This window comes from Pan troglodytes, chromosome 2 (genome assembly GCF_028858775.2).
Source record: "Pan troglodytes isolate AG18354 chromosome 2, NHGRI_mPanTro3-v2.0_pri, whole genome shotgun sequence".
Taxonomy (NCBI): Eukaryota; Metazoa; Chordata; class Mammalia; order Primates; family Hominidae; genus Pan; species Pan troglodytes.
The window spans coordinates 134,348,873-134,369,864 of NC_086015.1; the positions used below are offsets into that span (position 1 = coordinate 134,348,873).

At 38.1% G+C, this 20,992-nt stretch overlaps 1 protein-coding gene across 50 annotated transcripts in view; it reads left to right on the top strand.

Annotated features, from left to right (window-relative positions):
* Positions 1-20,992, top strand: part of NEK11 (NIMA related kinase 11) — a 323,630-nt gene that overhangs the window by 70,613 nt on the left and 232,025 nt on the right. For 42 of the 50 annotated variants that reach the window (XM_063807178.1, XM_063807173.1, XM_063807184.1 and 39 more), the window contains one exon: positions 12,948-13,066. In XM_063807178.1, coding sequence (XP_063663248.1) covers positions 12,948-13,066 — 119 coding nt within the window. Of the gene's footprint in view, positions 1-771; positions 898-12,947; positions 13,067-20,992 lie in introns of all 50 variants that reach the window. The other 8 variants (XM_054681001.1, XM_063807185.1, XM_054680999.1 and 5 more) reach the window with 1 other exon arrangement.

Genomic DNA, 20,992 nt, shown 5'->3' on the forward strand with positions numbered 1-20,992 from the left:
CTCGTCATTTAGCATTAGGTATATCTCCTAATGCTATCCCTCCCCCCTCCCCCCACCCCACAACGGTCCCCAGAATGTGATGTTCCCCTTCCTGTGTCCATGTGTTCTCATTGTTCAATTCCCACCTATGAGTGAGAACATGCGGTGTTTGGTGTTTTGTCCTTGCGATAGTTTACTGAGAAGATGATTTCCAATTTCATCCATGTCCCTACAAAGGACATGAACTCATCATTTTTTATGGCTGCATAGTATTCCATGGTGTATATGTGCCACATTTTCTTAATCCAGTCTATCATTGTTGGACATTTGGGTTGGTTCCAAGTCTTTGCTATTGTGAATAGGGCCGCAATAAACATACGTGTGCATGTGTCTTTATAGCAGCATGATTTATAGTCCTTTGGGTATATACCCAGTAATGGGATGGCTGGGTCAAATGCTATTTCTAGTTCTAGATGCCTGAGGAATCACCACACTGACTTCCACAATGGTTGAACTAGTTTACAGTCCCACCAACAGTGTAAAAGTGTTCCTATTTCTCCACATCCTCTCCAGCACCTGTTGTTTCCTGACTTTTTAATGATTGCCATTCTAACTGGTGTGAGATGGTATCTCATTGTGGTTTTGATTTGCATTTCTCTAATGGCCAGTGATGATGAGCATTTTTTCATGTGTCTTTTGAATGCATAAATGTCTTCTTTTGAGAAGTGTCTGTTCATATCCTTTGCCCACTTTTTGATGGGGTTGTTTGTTTTTTTCTTGTAAATCGTGAAGGACCTCTCCAAGGAGAACTACAAACCACTACTCAATGAAATAAAAGAGGACACAAACAAATGGAAGAACATTCCATGCTCATGGGTAGGAAGAATCAATATCGTGAAAATGGCCATACTGCCCAAGGTAATTTATAGATTCAATGCCATCCCCATCAAGCTACCAATGACTTTCTTCACAGAATTGGAAAAAACTACTTTAAAGTTCGTATGGAACCAAAAAAGAGCCCACATCGCCAAGTCAATCCTAAGCCAAAAGAACAAAGCTGGAGGCATCACACTACCGGACTTCAAACTATACTACAAGGCTACAGTAACCAAAACAGCATGGTACTGCTACCAAAACAGATATAGATCAATGGAACAGAACCGAGCTCTCAGAAATAATGCCGCATATCTACAACTATCTGATCTTTGACAAACCTGAGAAAAACAAGCAATGGGGAAAGGATTCCCTATTTAATAAATGGTTCTGGGAAAACTGGCTAGCCATATGTAGAAAGCTGAAACTGGATCCCTTCCTTACACCTTATACAAAAATTAATTCAAGATGGATTTAAGACTTAAATGTTAGACCTAAAACCATAAAAACCCTAGAAGAAAACCTAGGCATTACAATTCAGGACATAGGCATGGGCAAGGACTTCGTGTCTAAAACACCAAAAGCAATGGCAACAAAAGCCAAAATTGACAAATGCTATCTAATTGAACTAAAGAGCTTCTGCACAGCAAAAGAAACTGCCATCAAAGTGAACAGGCAACCTACAAAATTGGAGAAAATTTTCACAACCTACTCATCTGTTTTTTGACTTTTTAAAAATGGCCATTCTGACTGGTATGAGATGGTAACTCATTATGGTTTTGATTTGCATTTCTCTGATGATTAGTGATGATGAGCATTTTTTCATATGTTTCTTGGCCACTTGTATATCTTCTTTTGAGGAGTGCCTGTTCATGTCCTTTGCCCACTTTTTTTTTTTTTTAGATGGAGTCTCACTCTGTTGCCCAGGCTGGAGTGTAGTGGCGCAATCTCCACTCACTGAAACCTCTGCCTCCTGGGTTCAAGCGATTTTCCTGCCTCAGCCTCCTGAGTAGCTGGGATTACAGGTGCGCACCACCACACCCAGCTAATTTTTGTATTTTTCATAGAGACGGGGTTTCACCATGTTGGTCCGGCTGATCTCTAACTCCTGACCTTTGCCTACTTTTAAATGTTTTTCTTTTCTTCCTTGTTGATTTAACTTCCTTATAGATTCTGGATATTAAACGTTTGTTGGATGCATCATTAGTCAATATTTTATTCCATTCTGTACATCATTTGTTTACTCTGTTGATAGTTTCTTTGGCTGTGCAGATGCTCTTTCATTTAATTAGGTCCCACTTGTTTTGTTTTAGTTGCAACTGCTTTTGAGAACTTAGCCAGAAATTCTTTGCCAAGACCAATGTCAAGAAGGGCATTTCTTAGGTTTCTTCTAGAATTTTTATAGTTTGATGATTTACATTAAAATCTTTGATCAATCTTGAGTTAATTTTTGTATGTGGTAAAAGGTAAGGGTCCAGTTTCAGTCTTCTGCATATGGCCAGCCAGTTATCCCAGGACCATTTATTGAAAAGAGATCCTTTCTCCATTCCTTGTTTTTGTTGGCCTAGTCAGAGATCAGATGGTTGTGTGTGGCTTTATTTCTGAGTTTTCTGTTCTGTTCTACTGGTTTATGTGTCTGTTCTTGTACTAGTATCATGCTTTTTGTTTACGATAGCCTTATAATACAGTTTGAAGTCAGGTAGTGTGATGCCTCCAGCTTTGTTCTTTTCCTTAGGATTGCTTTGGCTATTCAGGCTCTTTTTTGGTTCCATATGAATGTTAGAGTAGTTTTTTCTAATTCTGTGAAGAATGATGTTGGTAGTTTGATAGGAATAGTGTTGAATCTGTAGATTGCTTAGGGCAGTATGGCTATTTTAACAGTATTGATTCTTCCAATCCATAAGTATGGAATGTTTTTTCCATTTATTAGTGTCATCACTGATTTCTTTCAGCAATGTTTTATATTTCTCCTTGTAGAGATCTTTCACCTCTATGGTTAGCTGTATTCCTGGGCATTTCATTTTCTTTGTGGCTATTTTAAATGGGATTGTGTTCTTGATTTGACTCTCAGCCTGGACATTATTGGTTTATAGAAATGCTATTGATTTTTGTACATTGATTTTGTATCCTGAAACCTTACTAAAATTGTTTATCAGTTCTAATAGTCTTTTGGTGGAGTCTTTAGGGTGTTTTAGGAATAGAATCATACTGTCAGCAAAGAGAGATAGCTGACTTCGTTTTGGATGCCTTTTATTTCTTTCTCTTGCCCAGTTGCTCTGGCTAGGACTTCCAGTAGTATGTTGAATGGGAGTGATAAGAGTGGGCACCCTCATCTTGTTCCAGTTCTCAAAGAGAATGGTTCCAGTTTTTGCCATTCAGTATGATGTTGGCTGAGAATTCTTCATAGATGGCTCTTATTATTTTGAGGTATGTTCCTTTAATGCCTGGTCTGTTGAGGGTTTTTATCATGGATGTTGGATTTTCTTAAAAGCTTTTTCTGCATTTATTAAGATGATCATATGGTTTTTGCTTTTAATTTTGTTTATGTGGTGGGTGAATCACATTTATTGATTTGTGTATGTTAAGCCAACCTTGCATCCCAAAAATAAGGCCTACTTGGGCCAGGCATGATGGCTCATGCCTGTAATCCCAGCACTTTGGGAGGCTGAGGTGGGCAGATCACGAGGTCAGGAGTTGCAGCTAGTCTGGCCAACATGGTGAAATCCCGTCTCTACTAAAAATATAAAAAATTAGCTGGTGGCTACTCAGGAGGCTGAGGCAGGATAATCGTGTGAACCTGGGAGGCCAAGGTTGCAATGAGCTGAGATCATGGCATTGCACTCCAGCGCCAGTGACACTGCAAGACTCTATCTCTAAATAAATAAATTAATTAAGCCTACTTGATTTTGGCATATTAACTTTTTGCTGTGCTACTGGATTCAGTTTGCTATGTTTTATTGAGGATTTTTGCATCAATGTTCATCATGGATATTGGCCTGAAGTTCTCCTTTTTCGTTGCATCTTTGCCAGATTTTGGTATTAGGCAGTTGCTGGCTTCATAGAGTGAATTAGGGAGGAGCCCCTCCTCCTCGATTTTTTGGAATAGTTTTAGTAGGATTGGTACTAGTTTTTTTTGTACAACTGGTAGAATTCAGCTGTGAATCCATCTGGTGCAGGACTTTTTTTGGTTGGTAGGTTTTATTATTATTATTATTGCAGAGCTCAGTATTGGTCTATTCAGAGTTTTAATCTCTTCCTGATTCAGTCTTGGGAGATTGTGTGTTTCCAGGAATTTATGTGTTTCCTCTAGATTTTCTATTTTGTGTGTGTAAGTTGGTCGTAGTATTCTCTGAGGATCTTTTGTATTTCTATGGGATTGATTGTAATATCATCTTTGTCATTTCTGATTATGCTTATTTGGATCTCTTTTTTGTTGTTAATCTAGCTAGAGGTCTACCAATCTTGTTTATTTTTTATAAGAACCAACTCTTGGTGTCACTGACCTTTTGTATAGATTTTTGCATCTGAGTTTCATTCAGTTCTTCTCTAATTTCAGTTATTTTTTTTCTTCTGCTAGCTTTAGGGTTGGTTTGTTCTTTTTTCCTAGTTCCTTTAGGTCCAAAGTTAAATAGTTAATTTGAGCTCTTTCTAACTTCTTGATGAAGGTATTTAGTACTATAAACTTTCCTCTTAACATGTTGAGCTACACCCTGGAGATTTTGGTATGTTGTGTCTCTATTTTCATTAATTTCAAAGAATTGTTTGATTTCTGCCTTAATTTTGTTGTTAACCCAGAAGTTATTCAGGAGCAAGTTGTTTAATTTCCATGTAACTGTGTAGTTTTGAGAGGTCTTCTTGATATTGATTTATATTTTTATGCACTGTGGTCTGAGAGTATGCTTGGTATGATTTCAAGTTTTTGAATTTATTGAGACTTGCTTTATGACCAAGCATGTTTTCGATCTTAGAATATGTTCATGTGGAGAAGAGAAGCATATATATTCTGTGGTTGTTGGATGGAGTGTTCTATAAATGTTTATTATGTCCAGTTGGTGAAGTGTTAAGTCCATAGTTTCTTTGTTAGTTTTCTGCCTTGATGGTATGTCTAATGCTATCAGTGGGGTACTGAAGCCTCACTGTATTACTATGTGTTTGTCTAAGTCTTTTCATAGGCCAAGAAGAACTTGTTTTATGAATCTGGCTACTATAGTACTGGGTGCATATATGTTTGGTATAGTTAAGCCTTCTTGTTCAATTAAACCTTTACCATTATGTAATGTCCTTCTGTGTTCTCCTTAATTTTTGTTGGTTTAAAATCTGGGATATTTTATATGGGAATAGTGACTCCTGCTCTTTTTTGTTTTTTTGTTTGGATAGTGAATCTTTCTCCATCCCTTTACTTTGAGCCCGTGTGTACCATTACATGTTAGATGGGTGTTAGCTTGCCACTCTTTTGCTTTTATGTGGGATGTTTAGCTCATTTACATTCAGGGTTATTATTAATATGTGAGATATTGATCCTGTCATCATGTTGTTAGCCGGTTGTTATGTAGAGTTAAGATTGCTTTGCAGTGCCTGTGGGCTATGTGCCTATGTGTGTTTTTGTGGTAGCAGGTGCCATTCTTTCAATTCCATGTTTAGCACTCCCTTAAGGACCACTCGTGAGGCTGGTCTAGTTAAAATGAATTCCCTCAGCATCTGCTTTTCTGAGAAGGGTTTTATTTCTCCTTCATTTATGAATCTTTGTTTGATGAGATATGAAATTCTTGGTTGAAATTTCTTTTATTTAAGAGTGCTGAAAATAGTACCCCAATCTCTTCTGGCTTGTAAGGTTTCTGCTGAGAGGTTTGCTGCTAGCCTGATGGGTTTCCCTCTGTGCATGAATTGACTTTTCTCTCTTCCTTTAAGATTTTTTCTTTTACCTTGACCTTGGTGAATCTGATGACTATGTGCCTTGGGGATGGTTGACTTATATGGTGTCTAACCAAGGTTCTCTGTATTTATTCGTTTTGCATGTCATCCTCTCTAGCAACATTAGGGAAATTTTCATGGACTATATCCTCAAATATATTATCTGAGTTGTTTATTCTCTCTCTCTCAGGAATACCATTGAGTCATAGATTTGGTCTCTTTATATAATCCTATATTTATCAGAAGTTTTATTCATTTTTAAAAATTATTTTTCTTTATTTTTGTCCAACTGAGTTGATTCGAAGAACTGGTCTTTGAGCTCTGAGATTCTTTTCTCAGCTTTGATCCTTCTGTTAATACTTTTGATTATATTATGAAATTCTTGTAGTCAATTTTTCAGCTCTAGAAGCTCAATTTGGTTCTTTTTTAAATGGCTATTTCATCTTTCAGCTCTTAGATCATTTTACTAATTCCTTGGAATCCTTGGGTTGGGTTTCAACTCTCTCCTGAATCTCCATGAGATTCCTTGTCATCCAGAGTCCACATTCTATGTCTGTCATTTCAGTCACTTTTGATTGGTTAAAAACCATTGCTGGGGAGCTAGTGGACTTGTTTGGAGGTAAGGGTACACTCTGGCTTTTTGCATTGCCAGAACTCTTGAGTTGGTTCTTTCTCATCTGAGAAGGTTGGCGTTCCTTTAATTGTGGTGTAAATTGAGTATAGTTAGTTGGCTTCGTTTCTGGATGTTTTCAGAGGGCCAATGCTCTATGCAGGTTCTTTATTTGTGGCTGAATTCTTACCCTTGGTCTTATAGGGGGTTATATTAGCAAAGTATTTTTGTTGTTGTAGTTTGGGCTGCAATCCAGTAGATGAAGCTTAAGCGTATTTGCTGGTAGAGGCTCTTACTCTGCTGCATGGCTCCTTTGTATTTCCTGCCACTTGCAAGCTTGCTCTGTGGTGCAGTGGCAAGAGAGGTGACCCCTTCACTGCATTTACTCCTGGGCCTTGGGGGAACTCCTTCCAATCACTGGCACTGTACCTGCATTTCTTTTGTTAGATGTTTGGGCTGCAGGGTTCCCTCAGTCAGAGGCTGAAGTAGGGAGATAGACCATACCTTTTCAGTCTGGCTCTGTGGAGAAAGGCATGCCTATTCCTGCTGCGGCCCATGAACCCACGTGACTCAACCCTCTTAGTGCTCTGAGAATGTGGGCTCCATTCCCACTCGAGTGCCTTAGTACTCCTAGGCTATGCACTGCAGCCCTGGGGAGAGATCAGGGTTTTTGTTCCTTCCCCACCTTGGGGGCAGCAGAGGTGGGGCTGCAGTGGCAGCAATGGCATACAGCCTGCCAGTTACCTCAGGGGGTGCCACCCCAAAGAAATGCATAGCCATGGTTAATTTGAGTGATCAGCTAGGGATGGGGCAGCTCTGCTGTGGGCCCAAGCTTGGGAGTAGGTGGGGTGGGGGCTCTGCCTAGGGAAGACAAAAGAAGATAGTTTGGCCTCTTCTCCATAGGTTGGCTGTGGTGTGCTATAGGCCTGCAACAACAATCAGGCTGTTTGTTCCCTTTCTAGCCTGGGTGTTGGGGGTGATGGGTGGGTACTATGGTGGTGGCAGTGACAGAGGGCCTGTCAGTTGTCTCTGGAAGCTCCACCCCAGAGAAATGCAGAACCACCACTAACTGATCAGGTGGGAGTGGCACAGCTGCTCTGGGGGCCTAAGCTGGAAGGCCCTGCCCAATCAGGAGCAGCAAGTTCAGAGAGCTGCATGGAAAACAGTCTGGCCGCCTTACTGTATGGCAGCTGTGGCATTCTGGAGGCCAATGACAGTTCTTAGATTCTTTACTCTCTCCCCAGCCTGAGGACAGCAGGGGCAGGGGCTGTAGCAGTGGCAATTGCAGCAGGCTTGTCAGTTGCCTCTGGGAGCTCCATCCCAGAGGAAAGAAGAGCGATGACCAGCTGGAATGTTCAGGTTGGGGTGGGGTGGCTGTGATTGGACCTTGCCTGATGAGGTACAGTCTGCAGTTCATCCTCTCCTCAGCACCGTGCATGTGGTACCTATCCTAGAGGTGCACGAGAGAGCCTGAGCTCCTTTGTTTGTAGGGCTATGGCAGCTGGCACCAACATGCTCGGAGATCCAAGGCTCATGGAGCTCAATGTGGGCTTCAGTGGTAGCTCTGCAGACTCCACAAGCTCTCTGTGTCGATCTGGAAGCCCAGGGGAGCCGGGGGCCTCTCCTGTGCCCAAGATTACAAAGCTCATGCAGACATATGGTCCTTGGGGACTCTCACTCATCCTTTCCTTGCAGTTGGGAGCCTCCTCTGGCTCTGCACCAATCCTGGGTGGGCAGCTGTCCTACCTTGCTCTTCTTTGCTTTCTGTGGGTCGCTGTTGCTTCTTTGATGAATCAAAACATGGCCTCCTGTATGATCCACTTGAAGATCTAGTGTTTACTTGCAGCTCTGCCTCTTCTCCATGAGAGCAGCATGCACTAACTGCTTCTAGTCAGTCATCTTGGCAAGTCAGCCATCATGGCATTTCTTTAACTTTCTTAATTATCTTGACAAAATGCAGAATATTTCCTTAGCCAATTACCTAAAAGGTAAAAACAAAACAAACAAACAAAAAACCTTTTCACAATTTCCTGTTAAAAGTAGACCAGTACCTCAAGAAAAAGTTGTTTTAACATAAAGGATGAAATTCTAATTTCCCTTCATAGTGTTTTTGATATTAATGCTTAATTTTTAGAAAAATTTATAAATAGCACGTCTAATCTTAGCTAGCTTAATCACGTATAAAATTTCTTTCCCAAGGTTTCCCTTCTACAGACTTTTTGTATTAGTCCATTCTCAATGAAGAAATAGCCAAGACTGGGTAATTTATAAAGGAAAGAGGTTTAATTGACTCACAGTTCCACATGTCTGGGGAAGCCCCAGGAAACTTATAATCATGTTGGAAGGCAAAGGAGAAGCAGGCACTTCTTCACAGGGCAGCAGGATGGAGTGAGTGCAAGCAGGGGAAATGCTAGATGCTTATAAAACCATCAGATCTTCTGAGACTCACTCATTGACATGAGAACAGCATGGGGGAAACCACCCCCATGATTTGATTATCTCCACCTGGTCCCGCCCTTGACCTGTGGAGATTATGGGGATTACAGTTCAAGATGAGATTTTGGGTGGGGACACAGCTAAACCATATCACTTTCTAATATCCAGTCAGTTTTTTTCCCCAAATAGTTCTTTCTCATTTTGGATCAATCATTCTACTCTAGAACAAAAATTATTCTCTTTTTGTTTTAACAGAACAATACACATCCTCATAACTTATGCTTTTCCTTACCAAAAGCACATCTTACCTATATTGTATACTTGCATATAAAGTTGTTTTCCTTATGATTTCTAGTAATTTTAGTTACATATTTTAATTAGAATTCTTAGCCCTTTATGACTTTAATTTCTAGTGAACACTAGGAAGCAAGCAAGTGTGAATATCATGCCAGCAGTCTATAGATTGGAAAACCTGTGAATTATAATTCTAGGAGCATGTACTTTTTTATAATACATTTTTTTCAATGTGGCACAGAACATTTATTAACAGTCCCAACTGTCTTTAGTCTCTCTGTAGTAAGAAACTGTAGAGGAAACAAATTTTTATTTCTATCCTGTTAGGGCTTTTTTTTTTTCCCCATCCTTCGTAAGAATGTTAAAAGTTTCTGGTATAGAAATGACATTTTTCACATGGGAATTCTATCTTACCTCTATTTAACTCTTGCTTTTAACAATTATGCTTGAAATGCTCATAAAGATGAGACATTAAATAGCTAGCCATCACCTTAAGTTATTTTTCTTGCTGACAAGCTATGTCACATAGAGATAACATGAACTTATTTTACTAAATAAACCTAGGGGAGAAGAGTTATGCATCTGTATTATACTAAATGCTGACAACTCTGAAGGTATGCCTGCATTAATCAAGCCAATATGTTTTTATTAGCTACTATTTACCCAAGATTATCCAAGATTATGTCAACTTGAAAAATATTTTAGGTTTGTTTCTAAGGGTTTAAGGAATACCTATTTTATATAAGCACTTATTTTTCTTTAAGCCAATTAAATAGTTCTCTTTTACAACTTAATTTTGGCAATACCATAAAGAAAAAGAAATATATTACACATTCATAACATACATACTGACATACATGAATATAAACATAAAAACAGATCTTGTAGTATTCATTTAAAAATTTTAGCCAGGTGCCAAGTACAATAACACAAAGCTCACTAATCTGGAAGTGAATTTTTTTCTGGCCCAGGGAACAAGATTACCCACCCAGATGGCTAAAGCTTTTGACTGATATTTGTAGAAAAGACTTAAGATTTTTTCCATTGGCCTTCTCTAAGGAATCTTTTAAAGAGGAAATCTTTGATTCATTTCATATCTTAGATATTTAATACTTCTGTGTATCCATTAAAGAGTGTGTCCCATTGCTTTTGTGGTATGTTGGATCCTTTCTTCTCTAATGTGCCTCACAAGTGACCAATTTTATCTGGGTTAAAACTTCACTGTGGCCACTGTAATTCTAGCTTGTCCTTAGTAAGGTTAACACATTTTTTAAAAATGCACAGGTTCTGGGACCATAATTTTTGTACGTGGAGAAAATTGTGCTTATTTTTGGTGTTTTTAAAGCGATACATTGGGTTGACATACGTCGTGCACATGTACCCTAAAACTTAAAGTATAATAATAATAAAATAAAAAAAAAGAAGCTATCAGGTAGCTTCACTGATATTTCTTTAAGGCAAATTTTTCTTTTCCTTTTTCTTTATCATTGTCTTCATCCTCTTCTCTCTCCTTTCACTCCTCCTCTGAAGGTATTCAGGAAGAAGATGGCAACATGTAGGCAATAGTCTTTCTGCCACTGGAGATGTTTTATCGTGTTCAGAGAAACTAAATGAGATATACCAGAATCCTCGCATACTCAAGTCCTGCAGTTGGCCCTGCAGAAACTTCGTATATACAAAAGCCCTTCATATATGCAGATTTCCATTCCTGCAAATATTGTATTTCCAATATGTGTTTGGTTGAAAAAATATCAGTTTAGAAGCTGATATTATAAGCTTGTAAACTGATATATTAAGCAGACCTACGCAGTTCAAACCCATGTTATTCAAGGGTCAACTGTATGTTTACAGGTCACCTTTCATCTGAAGGACTTTCATGTCTGCAACACAGGATGTTATAATGATCTATTGTCAGAAATGTTCTTTGCAACTTACAGAAACATGAGAGTACAGCTTATATGGCTCAACAGAATTCTGATAAACTCAAGGAGTAAAAAGAGAGAAGAAATAAAGGCAGGTTTGAAGAATGAGAAAGAAATGATAGTCTTTTAGACAAGGAGTTAAGTATTCAATTCGCCATATTTTTGAATTCCACCAAGCTTTGGAACACTCTCCTTGGCCCAGAAAAACTATCAGGAAACCGTACTTGAGCTAGGCTGCTAGTGAATATTTGCTATACTTTTGATTTGTTACGGCCCTGTGTAGGAGAGAAAATGCTAAGCAAATATTTGCACATTGCACTGTAAGGAAATAAAAAATGCATTAGAAGTGAATCAGTTGACCTCATATTGTTTCATTAGAAGTAATTTCTTTTGGATTGTCTCATTGCCTATAAATGTTCTTCCTTTGCATCTTAACAACAACTCTGTCATGAGTAGTCTATGACTAGCTTATTTTTTCCACTTTTGCTCCCCATGAACATGATAAGGACCTCTCCCACTCTTTATGGGGCCTGTGTTTTGCATCCTGCAAAGACCAAACACAGTTAACATTGAATCCATCCTTTTCTTTAGAGGAACATTTCTCAAATTATCTCTAAGTTTTCGGTGTTTTACAGTAAAATGGATCAGGTCTAAGGGTTCTCTAAGAAAATTTAGCATTTGACATTTTTATTTTTATAGCAATTGAAATACATCAGTACAACCATATTCAGAAAGGGCATTATATCAGACACTGCCAGGCTATTTTAGATGTTTGTCATTTTTGATCATAGTTAGTTTTTGGCCTTAATAATAAGTATTATTATTTTACTTATTGCCAGTGAGTGATAGGATAGAGCTTAACTAAATGCTTAAACGATGTGCTTGGATCCCCACATAGATCCACAGTTATTATATTCCTTAGGGTTTTGCTATAGCTACATAGAGGAAAGGAGAATTCAGTCATCCCAATGCACATGGTACCCTGGGCATGCTGAACTCAAAAGAAGCTATACTACAGCAGCTATATGCACAATATAAGTACCAATTTAGTTTCACCAAAAATCATCACTTTATATTAAATTCATATCACTGATTTGAATTTTATTGGCCGACCTTTTTGAGTTTTATATATGTTAAGATTCTATAATTATATACAACTCTAAGTGTAAGAAAAGTTATTGCTAGTTTTATGTGGGTGCATATATAGGTAATATAATAAAAAATAATTTAGATTGAAGGTTTGTGTGATAACTTTTCTCCTTATAAGGGTTTTTTCCTGGAGTGATATCATTAAAGCATTTAAAACAGATTTTATGAAGTAACTACTGATACTAGAGGAAAGAGCTAAGCTCCATTCTAATTTGTGCAGAGTGACTGGGTATTCAGGGAGAATAAGGGAGTAGGGAAGAGGAACAGCAGGGGCCTGAGCAGAGTCAAGGAAGTGAAAAATTACAAAAATCAGGAAGTGGAGGTTGGTCCCTGTAAACTCATATGGGTTTGTTATCTGGTGCTCATCAAAGTTAGACTCCTAACCTTCCTTAGAGATTGGGAGACAAGAGCCCTATCTTCAGGCATTGGCTGGAAGAAACTGTCAATTCTTCTGTCTACCTTGAGTTTTCTCAGGTAGGAACTTTAAGGGGTAGGAGGGTAGGACCATTCTAGGGTTGTGGCCTTGGGCTTTTAGAAACTATTAATAGATTCGTGTTTGTTAACGTCTTTATAGGTTAATGTTGAGGCCGAGCTGAGAAGAGTGCTCAAAGGAACCTGGATAGACTTTGATTAAAGAGAGAATCTTTGTCAGTGATAATTACAGAATGGCACTTTCTTATAAACAGTGACTGCTATGTATTAACTGTTGTTAAGTGAACTTGATTTTAACATATAAGCTGAAAAAATGCGAAAGATTATGCTCTTCATTTCAGGGCCGAGATCTGGACGATAAAATTCAGGAATATAAACAAGCTGGAAAAATCTTTCCAGAAAATCAAATAATAGAATGGTTTATCCAGCTGCTGCTGGGAGTTGACTACATGCATGAGAGGTATGTTCATTTGCTACTGGGAGCATGATATATTTTTAACAGTCATGTTTGAACTTGAAAAGTGAATTTTTTTTCTATAATTGAAAGAAAACAAGTTCAAAAGGTATATGGCTAAAATTAAACATCTATAATATGTTTTTCCTTGAGAAAACTGTTGAATGATTATATCTAGAGGATTTACTTGCATAGCTTTTTGTTGCTGTTCTAAAACTCAAGTTGGCCTTGAATATAAGACAGAAATTTGTATTAAACACATTTCATTATGTCTGATCATGTCCTGTGAATTACAGGAAGTTCTCAGAAACCTTTGGCATCCTATGAATTTATTGTATCTTACAGCAGGCTTGAGTTGTAAGTACCTTAGTATGCCACAAATGAATTGTGTGGTCGCCTTGGAATGTGTCAGTGCACACTTAGCTAGGTTCACATCCCAAAAGAGCTCAGTAATTAAGACAGAATGTATTCTTTCACCTCAGAGGGATAAGTATTCAGATAGAAAGTCAGTTTTGATATGAAGTATCTGATAATGAAGGTCAATTATTTTGATTATCTATGATTTACATTTACAATCTCTGCCTCAAAAATGTATTTTAAAACTTTTAATGAATTTTTATAGGTCAAAAGTAAGAAGTTTTAGAAGTTAAATATTTTAGAGACCCATAAAATGATATGAACACGTTTGAAAAGATGAACATACATAGACAAAAAAGAAGTGGATATTCTGAGGTGTCTGTGGTCGCTTTCACCTTGGAAGTGGGCGTTAACACATGGTACCATTCTTCTTGAACGAAAGGGGGTAATTTATAAAGCACACCAAGGTCTAACTATCCATGGATGTCAGATTGCTTAAATGTGTCATCTGTACTTTCTGACAGCATAAAAAGTAATCGGATTATTCTGTAATTCGCCATGTATCTTCTAAAACACATGCTTGTTGATACAGATAGCTACTGATTTATTGACACCTCATAACAATCTGTTGGATGATGTCAAACTATCTTTAGAAATCTTTTATTAAAAGATTATTTGACTTAAATGAATCAAATAATCTTTTAATAAGCTACCCAAAGCTACTGACTGTAAAACTTCTGTGTACATACATTTATATTGGTATTTCTTTTATTTCTTTATTTCTTAGCATATTGTTAGGTTATATGCAAGAAAAACAACTAAAAAACAACACATATTAAGATGCTAACTATGGTATTCTATGCACAAAATACAAAACTGGAATTTGGTTGATTTAAGAACCCACATATTTTTGATACCTTTAAGACTGCTTAGTAATAGTTAAAATAAATGAGTTTAAAATAACCCTTTGAACAGAGGCTTATAATTTTTAATCCTTTAATATTCAAAGAAAGTCATTAAATGAGACTAAATATTTGGATATTTGTGAATCTGTGGATCTGAAATACAATCCTTTGTGATTCAGGTAACAAGTGATGGTGCTTCTTAGTCATTATGTTATTATAACCAATTACTGTAAAATATTTATGTACAGAGAAATCACAATTTTATGTTTCGGTTCATTCATTCCTTCATTAGATAGTGATAAATTAAAAATAAGTCTCAACCTCAAAGAGCTGTTAGTAAGCTAGCCGACATAAAACATGTACCCTTATAACTATAGGCCATGTACCATGGTGGATGTGCACAATTCAGTGTCTCCACTATTCACCAGATTCATGACCTTGAGCAAGCTGGTCATGAGAGCAAGCTCTCCTCTCTGAACCTGTTTCCTCATCTATTAGATTGGTGCAAAAGTAATTGTGGTTTTTGCCATTATTTTTAATGACAAAAGCCACAATTGTTTTTGCACCTACCTAATATAAAGTAAGGATAATAATAGGACTCTCCTTGCTTACATTAAAGGGTAGAAAATATGCATTCAGATATTAGACAGTTTAAAAGTTTGCAAAATGTTAAGCTCTATGTAATGTTGTTGTTATAATTTAATATAGAAATGAGAGCACAGACATCAAAAGGGGTTTTAAAAACGATGACAGTAGCAAGTGTTGGTAAACATATGGAGTACCTGGAATTATTTTATATTGTTAATAGGGTATACATTGATATAAACACTTTTGAGAAATGTTTGCAAAACTTTCTAAGCCAAACATACAAATAGCTATGACCCAGTAATTCTATTCCTAAGGGTAGAAATGAGTGCTGATGTCCAACAAAAGGTATGCAGAAATGTCCATAGAAGCCTTTTTTGTAATAGTGAAAACATTAAAAAATATTCATCTACAGTGGAATGGTTAACATGAGTGTGGTATGGCCCTATAATGGACTTTTTAAATTACTATTCTATAATTTAAAAACAATACACAATTGATAATAAGCATGACCTGGGTGAATCTCAGAGATCAGAGGTAGGATGAAAGAAGCCAGATGCAAAAGAGTGTATACTGCATGACTACATTTATATGAAGTTCAAAAATAGGCAAAACTAACCTAAGATAAGTCAGAATAGTGATTACTCTTGCAAAGGGGTTTTGCCTGGAAGGGGCACAAAGAAACCTGGGATGTTAGAAATGTTCTATATCTTAATCTGGATAGAGGATTACAAGAGTGGTACAGATGTTGATATATATGTAAAAAATCATCAAATTTAAGATTTTTGCATTTTAATGTAAGTTATACTCTAGTTTAAAACAAGTGATAAAAGGGCCAAGAAAAGTACAATTTAGTGTTACAGGAGATCAGAAGAGAGATAATGTTTTCATTTGGAGAATCAATGGAGGCTTCTTCTTGGAAGAAGTAGCACTTGACCCAAGGTAGGTTTCAAGTATGATGAAAAATGGGTCAGAGCTTTCCAGATATAGGGAACAGAGCACAGCCACAGAGGTGGGAAAACATGGAACTTTTAGAGAGAATCATGAGTAGTTCTATTGGGAAGGCTGTTGGAGTAATGAATAAAGTTGTTTGCAAAGGTAGGCTGAGGTCAAGAGGGCTTTATTTTGGAGCATAGACATTGAACTCCACAAGAGCTTTTTGAGTGGAGTTATATAATATTGCCAGAGCTTGCTTCAGGAAGGTTAGATGATAAATTATATCAAGGAGAGAAGGTAACTTGGGTTATCAGTCAAGAACCTTTTATAATATCCATGCATGAGATTGTGAGACCTAAACCAAGCTGGCAGAGGTGGGTAGAATGAGGAAAGATGAGAATGAACTCAGTAAGTTGACATGACTGGACTTGCAATTAAGTGTATCTGAGATGTGATAGAAGGTCAAAGATGAACCTGAGGTTTTGTGCCTGGATGAATGAGAAATTGGAAAGACAGGTTTGAAACAATGGTGATGAGTTTAATTATGAATATGCTGGGTAGAATATGGAGAGAGAAGAAGGAGAGGGAGGAGAGAGAGAGAATGAGAATGAGAGAAGGAAGTTAGAAGTGAGGCTCTGGATCTTAGGGAACCATCAGGGCTTGACTTTGTTTGGGTTCCTACAATATCAGAGCCCTGAAACAAAGACTAGGGTACAAATAGAGTTTTAGGAGGTAATCTTAGAAATCAGAAGCCAATAAGTGGGAAGAGTGAGAAGGAGAAGCCAGAAAAGCTGTGCAGAATGCATGGTTGAACTAGTGGCTGCTGTGGGTAGAAGGATGCAGAGGCAGGACTCTTCTAATAGTGTTTTAAGTTTTGAGTTTCTCTTCCTGCATTCTTTCCTGAATTTTGGGGGGAAAAAGAAAAAAGCAGGCCGGGCACAGTGGCTCACGTCTGTAATCCCAGCACTTTGGGAGGCCAAGGCGGATGGATCACAAGGTTAGGAGTTTGAGACTAGCCTGGCCGACATAGTGAAACCCCATCTCTACTGAAAATACAAAAAATTAGCGAGGCATGGTGGCAGGCACCTGTATTCCCAGCTACTTGGAGGCTGAGGCAGGAGAATGGCTTGAACCTGGGAGGTGGAGGTTGCAGTGAGCCGAGATTGCACCATCGTATTCTAGCCTGGATGACAGTGCAAGACTCCATCTCAAAAAAAAAAAAAAAAGCAATCTTGCTTAAATATAACTATTGTTTTCTAGCACTATTGTGAATTTCCTCTTGAAAAATTTCTTGTATTTCTGGGAATTTGGAGTGAGGAGGGGGAGGAAGTTGGAGTGAGGAGGGGGAGGAAGTTGTCTTCATCTTGATCCAATTTTAGAATGGTTTTTAAATGGAGCAGTTATATATATATTATTCCTGATTGTAAATGTATAATCTATGTTTCACTTCTGTTGGTTTTCAGTATTTAATTTAGTATAAAACATGTTTCCTTCAGAAAATAAACTTATTTATCTTAATTGTCTGACTTTAAAACTTTTTAAATCCAAAGGAATGATTTTTTTTAGCATATGGCATAAACATTTATAAATAATTAAAAAGCCAAGACTATTCACAGTTCACTGAAAGCTACTTTGAGAACGTAGCACTAAAACATGTTCTTGCCGAAGGGAGTCATGCTGTATTAACAAAACTCCAGTGTCGTGGCTTACAGCAGCAATCATTTCCTGCTCATGTTGCATATTGACAGATATGGGTCATCTGCAAGTCTGCTCTACATGTCTTCGTTCCAGTACCCAAACTGAAGGAGCAGCCCTATCCAGGACAGGCTTTACTCCTGGTGGAGGGAAAAGCAAGAGAGTGGAAACCCCTTGCTCAGACATGACAGTCATCCAGTCTGCTCACATGTCATTAACCAGAGAAGTCACATGACCACTCTTAATGTCAGAGGGGGTGGAGATGCCTCTTCCTCCCAAAGGGACCCCTCACTGCAAGGAATAAGAAGCGTGAATACTTGGGAACAAGAATAAGTCTACTACAATGTTTCACTCAGCTTTAAACTAAAATCTTTCAAATTACAGCTGATAAATATAGGCTTGTCTACAAAGCATTATTCTAGTTTTCTCCTTATATGATCTACAGTATATATTAAAGTATATTTTGAAAATTACATAAATTGGCTTACATATGAGTTAAGATTACGCTGGAAACAATACATGTGAAGAGGTTAGGTTTGTTGCAAATGCCTTGCAAAAATTTTAGTTTATATATATGATGGTTGATTTTATGTGTCAAGTTGACTGGGCAGTAGATGCCCAGAATTACACATTGTTTACAGGTGTGTCTTTGAAGATGGTTCTGGATGAGATTAGCACTTGAATCTGTGGACTCAGTAAAGTAGATTGCCCTCCACAGTGTGGGCAGGCATCATCCAATCCCTTGATGGCTTGAATGGAACAAAAGACAGAGGAAGGAGGAATTTGCCCCCTTGTTCCTGCCTCACTACTTAAGCTAGACATCTCATCTCCTACCCTCAGACTGGGATTTACACCATTGGCTCCCCTGGTTCTCAGTCCTTTGGACAGGGACTGAATTACACTATTGGCTTTCCTGGGTCTCTAGCTTGTAGACAGCAGATTGTGGGACTTCTCAGCCTCCCTAATTCATGAGCCAATTCTTCATAATAAATCATTTATCATTAGAACCCAGACTAATACAGTGCAGCCGTAGAGGAGATAAAGAAGACCCTGGAAACACTAAGAAGAATGAAGTTACAGAAAAAGTGAAGAATCTGTTCACTCCTTTGGAGCTTCCTGTACTTATTTTAATTTGGTTTATTTATACATTATTCTAAATCTATAACATATGGCATAAACACATAAATAATGATGTTAAAAGCTGAGAAAATTCACAGTTCACTAGAAGCTATCTTGAGAATGTTGCACTGAAACCCATTACTGTTCTGGGCGGGGAGTTCAGTTATGTCAATTTCTTAAGATAAAGGACAGAGCAGCCTCTCTGCAGAGAGCCCACCTGCTGGTGGTCTCAAGGCCTTGCTGATTTTGGTGCTTTCCAAGTGGAGGAGAGAACAGGGCTGGGCACTTACTCCAAGACGGCTTCCTCATCACCTCACTGCCCATGGATTTCCCAGCCAGCTTGGCGAGGTATTGTGGTAGAGTGGCTAAAATGTTCCCTGAAAGGTAGTGTTTTCTTTCTTTCTTTCTTTTTTATTATACTTTAAGTTCTAGGATACATGTACACAACGTGCAGGTTTGTTACATATGTATACATGTGCCATGTTGGTGTGCTGCACCCATTAACTCGTCATTTACATTAGGTATCTCTCCTAATGCTATCCCTCGCCTTCCCCCCACCCCATGACAGGCTCCAGTGTGTGATGTTCCCCACCTTGTGTCCAAGTGTTCTCATTGTTCAGTTCTCACCTATGAGTGAGAACGTGCAGTGTTTGGTTTTCTGTCCTTCTGATAGTTTGCTCAGAATGATGGTTTCCAGCTTCTTCCATGTCCCTACAAAGAACATGAACACATCCTTCTTTATGGCTGCATAGTATTCCATGGTGTATATGTGCCACATTTTCTTAATCCAGTCTATCACTGATGGAAATTTGGGTTGGTTCCAAGTCTTTGTTATTGTGAATAGTGCCACAATAAACATACGTGTGCATGTGTCTTTATAGCAGCATGATTTGTAATCCTTTGGGTATATACCCAGTAATGGGATGGCTGGGTCAAATGGTATTTCTAGTTCTAGATCCTTGAGGAATCGCCACACTGTCTTCCACAATGGTTGAACTAGTTTACAATCCCACCAACAGTGTAAAAGTGTTCCTATTTCTCCACATCCTCTCCAGCACCTGTTGTTTCCTTTTTAATAATTGCCATTCTACTTGGTGTGAGATGGTATCTCATTGTGGTTTTGATTTGCGTTTCTCTGATCCAGTGATGATGAGCATTTTTTCATGTGTCTTTTGGCTGCATAAATGTCTTCTTTTGAGAAGTGTCTGTTCATATCCTTTGCCCACTTCTTGATGGGGTTGTTTGATTTTTTCTTGTAAATTTGTTTAAGTTCTTTGTAGATTCTGGATATTAGCCCTTTGTCAGATGGGTAGATTGCAAAAATTTTCTCCCATTCTGTAGGTTGCCTGTTCACTCTGATGGTAGTTTCTTTTGCTGTGCAGAAGCTCTTTAGTTTAATTAGATCCCATTTGCCAATTTTGGCTTTTGTTGCCATTGCTTTTGGTGTTTTAGTCATGAAGTCCTTGCACATGCCTATGTCCTGAGTGGTATTGCCTAGGTTTTCTTCTAGGGTTTTTATGGTTTTAGGTCTAGCATGTAAGTCTTTAATCCATCTTGAATAAATTTAATATAAGGTGTAAGGAAGGGACCCAGTTTCAGCTTTCTACTTATGGCTAGCCAGTTTTCCCAGCACCATTTATTAAAGAGGGAATCCTTTCCCCATTGCTTGTTTTCCTCAGGTTTGTCAAAGATCAGATAGTTGTAGATGTGTGGTATTATTTCTGAGGGCTCTGTTCTGTCCCATTGGTCTATATCTCTGTTTTGGTGGCAGTACCATGCTGTTTTGGTTACTGTAGCCTTGTAGTATAGTTTGAAGTCAGGTTGTGTGATGCCTTGAGCTTTGTTCTTTTGGCTTAGGATTGTCTTGGCAATGTGGGCTCTTTTTTGGTTCCATATGAACTTTAGTTTTTTTTCCCAATTCTGTGAAGAAAGTCATTGGTAGCTTGATGGGGATGGCATTGAATCTATAAATTACCTTGGGCAGTATGGCCATTTTCACGATATTGATTCTTCCTACCCATGAGCATGGAATGTTCTTCCATTTGTTTGTGTCCTCTTTTATTTCATTGAGCAGTGGTTTGTAGTTCTACTTGAAGAGGTCCTATACACATCCCTTGTAAGTTGGATTCCTAGGTATTTTATTCTCTTTGAAGCAATTGTGAATGGGAATTCATTCATGATTTGGCTCTCTGTCTGTTATTGGTGTACAGGAATGCTTGTGATTTTTGCACATTGATTTTGTATCCTGAGATTTTGCTGAAGTTGCTTATCAGTTTAAGTAGATTTTGGGCTGAGACGATGGGGTTTTCTAAGTATACGATTATGTCATCTGCAA